Raw genomic sequence first — 8,385 nt, forward strand, 5'->3', positions numbered from 1 at the left:
CTCTTTCCTGTGAGACAGTGATAGCTGTTGGCAGGTCTAAATCAAGGAAAAGGAGTGGGGGGTTTATACAATATGTACTTATGGAGCTTGTTGGCATACAGATATTTTGTGGTCAGAAGTTGTGGGTTTAAAATGTGATCTCATGACAAAAGAATTACTTTGTGTTATCAAACACAAAGATATTGCCTCAGCCTCTGAAAGCACCTGAGCTGAAAATTGCTGCAAGCTGAAGAAATGGCCAGGGAAAAGGTCTCACCATTATTGCCCTGCCATTGCTTGATTCTTTCCTCGTCATTTACATCTGGTTACTCTTAAAGCAGGATACAGAACTGGGCTGACCATCAGCTGGGCCTGGTACATCTGTTACCATGTACTTTTATTCAGTCATTCACATCAGTAACATATGGGGTCCTATTCTATAGCTCGTATTAAACTCCGGGACTACTTCTTCCTAGAAGACACCTATTAGGGTATCCACACTACATTTTTTACTACTGGTGTTTGTGGGCTCAAGATAAAAAACCTGAAAGAGTGGTTCACTTTCTGATCTTCAATCTTCTTGCAGCCTGTTGTGACTTGGGCAAGTTGGCTGGTCATACTGGCTTCCATGCTAATTCCTCTTGCTGTTTGTGTATGCAGCAGGAACAGGGAGATTTTAAGTCCAGGATGTCCTTTCCCAGCAGGTGTTCCTTACTCTGTATTACTCCAGTCAGTCAAGCTGTTCCACAGAAGTGTCATTTCAGGAGATGTTAGGGGTCTCAGTGATTTCAAATATGTGTTCCTGTGCTGTGCATTCTGTGCTGATATTGAAGGACATGCAATATTTGGAGTGCTTTTCTTAAACTGTGTATGATCCTAAAGGCTGTTGAAATTTTGTAGGATGGGAAGAAGAATTACTTCTCCATCAATTTCATGTTACAGTTTCATCATTTTGTACATGTATTTTCAATTTCTGCAGTTTAGGCAGTGGCTGAAAGAAGAATATGGGGAAAACTCTTCTCAGGATCTGCAAGAAGCCAAAAATCTTCTGAGCAAATACAAAGAGCAGGCAGAGTTGCATCAGACTACTGGAGGAAGGCAGTGGAATAACAACTTCTCATCTGTGCCATCTCTCTCATACAGCAACTACACAACAGAGACCTAATCGCAAGAGGTCGACTTTTTTTCTTTCTACTTTTGCAAAACATCTTGCCATGTTTTCCATCCCATCTTCAAGACTTTCAGCAGTTAACCATGCAAACTGTTGATTTATAGAAAGCTTCTTGATGACATGATGTGTGTGTGTGTATGAATGTGTTTCACACAGTTTTGTAATTTGGGCAGGATCAAGCTCTGTTTATGCCCAGAGACAGGATCCAGTTACTGTGGCTGAGGCAGTTTGTCTGTCAGCCACAGCTATATCCCCTTCTGCCCACATTGCCTGGCATTTGCTGTGAGGTTAGCTCAACTCCTCTTGTTGTAGGCTAGCAAAGGGCTTGGAGAGATGAAGTCTGGTGATTCAAGCTGTGGCAGTTTGGCATCTCTGCACTATTAGTGTGGCAAAGGTGTTACTGCACCTGAAGAAGGAAACTCAAGTCTGTGTCTCTGCTGCTCCTGTTCACAGTCCTTTGGCAAGTAATAGTGTGGAGGTGGGTGTGAACTTGAACTCTAGGCTGAAAGCTGGAGCAGGTGAGACAGGGGCACAAGTACCTTTCCCCCAGCAGTAGCATTTAGGAGAGAAGTGGGACAGACAGCTCTGAGTAATAACACCTTCAACCGCCACAGCTGTCTTTGCTTCAGTGCCCGTGAGACAGAGCTGTCGGCAGAGCTGCCGGCAGAGCTGCCACAGACCAAGAGCAGCCAGGCTGTTACCACAGCTCAGCTGATGTGCAGTGATTTAAGCCGTGGTCCCTTGACTGTGCATCTGGTCTCCCAACGTAAGCTTTTCTGGAGAACAGTTTATCAGGTCTCCAGTGCCGCTGAACTTCATTCCCCATGGAACACGTGCCTCTTCAGCACACGCCCCTGCGCACATGATAACGCGTCTCCAAAGAGTGGGCTCGGTGTGAGTGCGAGCACCTGTTTCTTTGCTTGTGCTGTGGTTTGCTCTTTGACTTCAGCTACCTCAAAAATGCTGTTCTTGTCATTGTGGTTGTAAATGCAACCTTGAAAATTGCCTTGTGTAATCTTAATCTGAGTGAAGTAAGTGGGTGCGAGTGTGTGCGAGAGTGTGCGTGTGCATGTATATTTCACAGATGTCTGTATTTGAAAAGTTTATTGTCTTCTTTTAAAATTGCCCATATTTCTCACTGGTTTAAAGACTGAGTTGCTGGAATTCAACTTTCCTGCTGTGTAAACACCACTATATATTTTGCTGTGATCAGATTTGTAGGAATGCATTTGTACAATATATTTTAAACTAGGTTGAAACTAGGGGCCACACTCTGCTCTTGGTAACGTTGTGTGTTTCTGGAATGGAGCCATTGCTGGACTCAAGTGGCTCGTAAGAGTGTAACTTCAAACATGTCAGTAGGGGTGCTGGGCACTGTATTGATTGCTGATGGTGTAATGTGGGGTGGCACTGATGCCAAGATCATGATTTTTTGTCTTTGACTTGGAAGGCCCACTTTTCTTGAAGATTCTAGAAACTAAAAAATACCACCCAAACAGCCAAGATAGAAAACTAAAACCAAACCTTTAATTTGTTCAAATGTGGTGTATATCATGCTAAAAGCTGAGCACTGAGTGAGAAGCAATCAGCATACTAAATAGACTATTGTGTCTCTTTCAATTTCTTCGGTACTCTGGCCTCCCATATTCCTTCACAAGATTCCTCTACATGTGATTTCCTGCTTGCAGGTGGCAGTGAATTCTCTGGATGGGAGCAAGGCTTTTGGGTCAAGTAAACTCTGGCTGTTAAATATCTGTTGTTAAGTATTTAAAAAAAAATATGCTATGGCTCGTGAAATATGGGTCATGCATATCAATAATTGCTTAAAAGGAAAAAAAGGGAATGGGGTGGAACTGACCTGTCATTTCATCTGAGGTCAAGCCTGCATCAGAGTTCTCATTGCACTAAGTGCTTTAAGTGTACTGAGCACGATGAGAGCGGGATAATCATATCTTTGTTGCAGTAAGGGATGTTGTGATTTGGGAGAAGTGCTGGAATTGACTTTGTTTTCTAGCTTGCAGCTAAATGAATCACTGCCTATTTGGTATATCCAGCAGCTGCTCTGTGATTGCCTGGTAAGAGAGGTATTTAGCTGTTCCTGAAGATGTTGATCTGCAAATAATTGTCTGCTTAACAATTCCAGCCCAGCAGTGTCCACATTGGCAGTCCCTTCTGTGCTTTGAGGGTAGATGTGATAATTGGAAAATGTTTTCCTCGGTAACAGGGTCTGACACACGTTCAGGATGCGGGTCCATTTGTTCAACCCTCTACTCACAACAGGATACGTAGGGCAGCGTCAGCCCATCCCCAGAGGGCAGCTTTGTCAGGAGTATTCTGCCTATGGTCTTGCAGGTATCCAGCCAGACTGTCCTGTAGCTGGCTGCCGACACTGTGTATCCTGTAACACTCCTGGCACTCTTGTCCTTGCAGTAGTAACCCTGTGAGTGCTGGTAAGTTGGCAGTTCTTTTTACTGTTCTGACACGTGCAAGGCAGAATGGGAGATACCTGTTAACGTTCATGTGTCCAAGATTAATCTGCACTGCTTTTTTAAAATAGTTTGGTTATCTCCAAAGAGTCAGTCCCACAAGCAGGATTTTTTTGACCTGAATTTGGCTTTAGGGCCATATAGCCACAACAGTGTGCGTTATGCTGCAGCTCGGAAGCAGATACAGGGTAAGCTGGGAAGACGGAGGGAGTGCCATATTGTCAGTGAGTGGAAGTGCTTCTCTCTTTTTGAAAGGCAGAAGAGGTATCTTCTGTAGTCTCTCCTCCTTGTGTAGTGGTCTGTGTGTCCTGTATACTGCAGGTAAGAGCAGTATAAGAGCAACAGCTGTCTAAGAAAACTTGAATCGGGTTTGTCCATGTAGAGGGCAGAATGGTGGTTGACTCCCTAATTACCATGGGTGCAGGAGAGACAGCTACAGTTCTCACCTTTTGCCTTTTAGAGAGCAAGAGGAGCTAATGCAGACTGAGAATGTGACATGATTTGTCTTCCAACCAGCCTTTCAGTGGCAATTTGTAGGACTTTCCAGCTATCTGGAACATGACTAGACCCAATTCATCTCTTAGTAGTTGGCCTTTGTAGTGTAGATGATACATTCAGTTGTTTTGTTTCTGTACTTCAAAACACCGTCCTCATTTTGATGTTCACTGGAAAATGTATAAAGTTTATAACACCTTATTGGATATCCAGATTTGAAATGTATAATCGATTTTTTTTTGGGCTACACTTGATATCCATGTGTGATTATAAGCAAATGTCTAGTGTTATAGAATATAGGTAATGGGTAAATGTATTAATAGTATTTATTACTCTGTTTTTTAACCTGGAAAAAGTTGCTTCCTTACATTTTGTGGTTGAGTGGGAAGATACGGCAAATCATATCTGTTTTTTAAAAAGAATAATAACTTTGTTTGCTATAATGGCCACCACCTATAAAGATGTCAGTGAAAAATTATATCAATTACTTCCACAAGTTTAAACACTCTAAATCTGGTAAGCTTCTTGATTCTCTGTCTTCCTCTTCCTGGGCATCTTAGCGAAGCCTTGATTGCTTTTTCCAAATGTTTGTATTTAATACGTTCTACAATTTTTTTATAAATAAAATTAAATGTTAACACCTGATCTGCTTTTGTATTTCTTGAAAATCAGTAATAGTGTCCAGAAGGCTTCTACTCGCTGTTTGTATCCCTGCAGGTACAGTAAGAGTACAAGACTAAGTCATTTTGGTATTTAGATTACTGCACACAGACTTCTTGAAACTTCCCCTCTCTTCACTGAGTTCTTCCAGGTCAGTTCAAGAACCTTCAGCACAAGCATGTCTTGATAGTCTCCCAAGAGGATCTTGCATGTTGCTGTCTTATTTATTGTTGCTGGCCCATCATTGCAACAGGGTGTGTGGTGAATCCAATGTTTTTATTATATTGAAATACCTTCTTTTCCATAGCACACTGATTTAGGGCTTAATCAGCTGTAAAACTTACTTGGTTTTCAGGCTGCCAGTGCTCAAGGCTCTCAGTAGTGGTCTGTCAGAGGAAGCTGATGTAAGTGGCAGATAATTCTCAGGGGAAAACATTAAAAAACTTAGTGTAAGGGAGGAACTGCCCCATTCAAATTCCCACAGATAACACTCTGAATTTCTGGTTTGACACTACCTCTGCTAAGAGGGTATTTCTGACATTTGGGCAATTGGAAAAAAAGCACCAAACCCACACCAAAAAGCCCACCAACCTGAAAGTGTAATCAGTCAGATTATAGCCAGATCTTATGGTGACTTCAGTCATTGCTGAAAGCTGAACTGTTTTTGCAGTGGGACTCCCTTATCATGAAGGCAGAATTACATGCTCAGGCACAGTGAGTTTTGAGTCTTCTTTTTTCCCTCTCCTTCCTCTCCTAGTACTTGTTATTTTATATATTACTGGGAATGTGTGGATGGTGATTCCTAAGGAATCTTGAGCATTTAACTAATCAGTAATATCCTCCACTAGAATAAAGCAGTTGTGTCTGTAGATAGCTCTGGAAGTGATAGATGCACCTTGTTCATAATACATTTCATAATACACAATACATTATTCATCTTCAGTGTAAATGGGATGGCTCAGATTTTATTAATGTGTGTTTCAGTCCTCTTTGTGAAGAGACTTTGAATTCAGTACAACCTGCTATGTGACACTTGAATTAGTAGTGTGATTACCTTCTCTCTCCCATCTGTTATCCATAGCAATGTCTTAGGTATATGTGCTACAGCACTGATGAGAGAGAAAACATGCTTAAAGTATAATCCCTCCTGATCTAGGAAAACCTCATAAGTTTTAGAGGAGGCTTCTCCTATGCCTAAAGGAAAGCAGCAGTTTCCAAATGAAAAATGCTCGACTGCTTTGTCTTCCTTTTGACCACTTAGTACTTTTCAAGGGTAATTTTTATCCAAATTGCATGCAAAAATCGTGCTGGAGCCGTGGTGCCCTATTGCTGTTCCTGACTGTGTATCTCGTTCCCTCTGGTGTTACATGTAACTGTTGTGAGTTCTGGAAAGTGGCAGTTTCGATCTGATTCCTGGAGTCCTGTCCCATCGTGCAGTCAGCTGAAGGAACTAGAGGGCAAACCTGCATGTCCTTAGATGTGCTGATAACCTGGTAAGGAGTTTTGGCTTTGCCAGCAAATAATGAGAGTCCTTCCACCTCCTCAAGAAGATTGCATTGGCAGAGGGAAAATGATGATGGTCTGTAGAAAATATTAGACAGCATGAGGAAGATGATGTTGCACTGTGCAGTGTTTCTGTAGATACCCCTGGAGACACAAGGCATGTGACAGAAACAGCTAATTTCACACTTTGTTCCCAGCAGAGCTTTAAATGTGGGTTTTGTTTTCCATGCGGCCCAGCTCCTGTGCTTAACTATTTCATTGCTACATTTAGCTACTCTGTCCAATATTATTATTCTGCCCTCAGCCAAGGAACAAATTCTTCTTTATATGTTTGAATGTGTGCTTTGCTCTAGTGAATTATGCCAACTCCAGTTTACCAAAACTGAGTAGCTTGTGAGTAGCAAGGTGACTTCCCGTAGTTTCCATGTAGTGTAAATATTAGGAGTGGGCATTAATGAAGTGTGAGCAAGAGGTGTCCTTTTGCCATTGAGTAGCTGCATAGCTCAGTCCTTGGAGGAGACTTGGTTCTGCTCGTGTGAGCCAGACGCATCTGCAGTAAACTGGGACTAAAACTCACTTGCAAGCAGCCTCAAAAAGTGGGATTTTCAGCCAGACCTGAGCCCAGTTTCCATTTTAGTTGAGACAATTACGAATGTGCAGGTTTGTACCCTCCATTATTTACTGAATTATGAGTAGAGAGATCGGAACCAAGATGTCAAAGCTACTTGAAGTGTGTTTTTCGGTTGTTTGCTCAATTGGTCATTATTCATACAGGCATTGGCAAAGCAGTGTTAGACCTGGGAGGAGGCATTTACAAATGGACCCTTTGAAAGTGAGTTCTGATTCTCCTCGTCTCCTTCTTTCTCTGAAAGCAAGTGAGTTTTTATTTAATTTGTCAGCAGATAATACAGCAAATGGGATTTTTGATACAATTTATTGCATTTCTTCCCCTCCTCCCATTTTTTTACCTTTCTTTTCTGTGTGTGGGTTTGTTTGGTTTTTTTGGTTGGTTGGTTGGTTTGTTTTTTTTTAAATAACTAGTTTTGTCCCTTGAGTCAGGGTGAGTGCCAGTGTGTGGCTTGCAAACATATTTGTTTCCTGTAAGTATGTATTTATATTAAAAAATGCTCATGTTATAAGGTTGCTGATTTAATTAATTGTATTAACAAGTACACTTTGGCTGTCTGTGTATCTGTCCTGTTATGGTTGGGTGTTTTTTTCCCAAGCCTGATGTGCCTTCTGTTGGATGTTGTCATCTTCTGTGGCCTTCTGGCTCTTGTACAGCACTGGGTGCTTTGGATAAGTAACACTGATCCATGACAGTGTTGAGCCTAGCATTTAAAAAATTGAAAAGGGATATTTTATTTCTGATTTGTATGCCAAAAAGCAATGTTCATTGGTGGACCAGCATCCTGTGCAGGTTACTGATGGCAAACATTTTATTTGATTCTCTCCCTTCTGTTTTAAGGCAAGATGCAACTTTGTTGAAAGTTTCCAAGCAGGGAAAAACTGTCCTGTGTTGAGAGGAAGTATATGTTGAAGGTGTCAGAGTTACGGCTGTGTACATGCATGCTCACTGTGTATTTTTCCAAGGATTGCATTTTGGAAGCCTTTGCAAGTTAAGTCTGCAGCATGTGACTTTCCCAGCAAAACAGCTTATTAAATCCCTCAATGTCTCAAAAGAAGGAAAGAAAGGAGAAAAACAAACAAGAAATTAATATTTTTGCACATGTTGGAGGCCATGCAAGTGTACCTCTCTCATTTCTCAGCTGGGTAAGGCTGTATGAAGTTAACCATCAGTAATAAGTTTGGAGGGTGAATGGGAAAAGGTATAACCACCAGTGGATATTAATGTAATACAGTAATTCATTGGAAATGCACTCTAGACTCTGCTGTCACTGAAAGAATCTTAAATACTTTACAATATTTTCTTTTCTTTTAGAGTTGACCTTCATTCCCCTGGGTTAGTCACCTTACATCAATGTTTCCCTTGAGAGATCTCACATATTTCTAGCTGGCTTTCTCTCCATTAGAATTATACCTTCCTGATAATGCATGACTTGCATAAATGGCATAGAAAGGGTTGCAAGA

The 8,385-nt window shown here is 41.5% G+C and overlaps 1 protein-coding gene across 1 annotated transcript in view; it reads left to right on the plus strand.

Annotated features, from left to right (window-relative positions):
- Positions 1 to 4,776, plus strand: part of DUSP22 (dual specificity phosphatase 22) — a 44,055-nt gene extending 39,279 nt beyond the window's left edge. The window contains exon 8 of the mRNA XM_017738598.1: positions 959 to 4,776. Within this exon, the coding sequence (XP_017594087.1) occupies positions 959 to 1,144 (186 nt within the window). The 3' untranslated portion in view covers positions 1,145 to 4,776. The remainder of the gene's footprint in view (positions 1 to 958) is intronic.
- The last annotated feature ends 3,609 nt before the right edge of the window (positions 4,777 to 8,385 follow it).

Source organism: Corvus brachyrhynchos, unplaced genomic scaffold, assembly GCF_000691975.1.
Source record: "Corvus brachyrhynchos isolate BGI_N302 unplaced genomic scaffold, ASM69197v1 scaffold237, whole genome shotgun sequence".
Lineage (NCBI taxonomy): Eukaryota > Metazoa > Chordata > Aves > Passeriformes > Corvidae > Corvus > Corvus brachyrhynchos.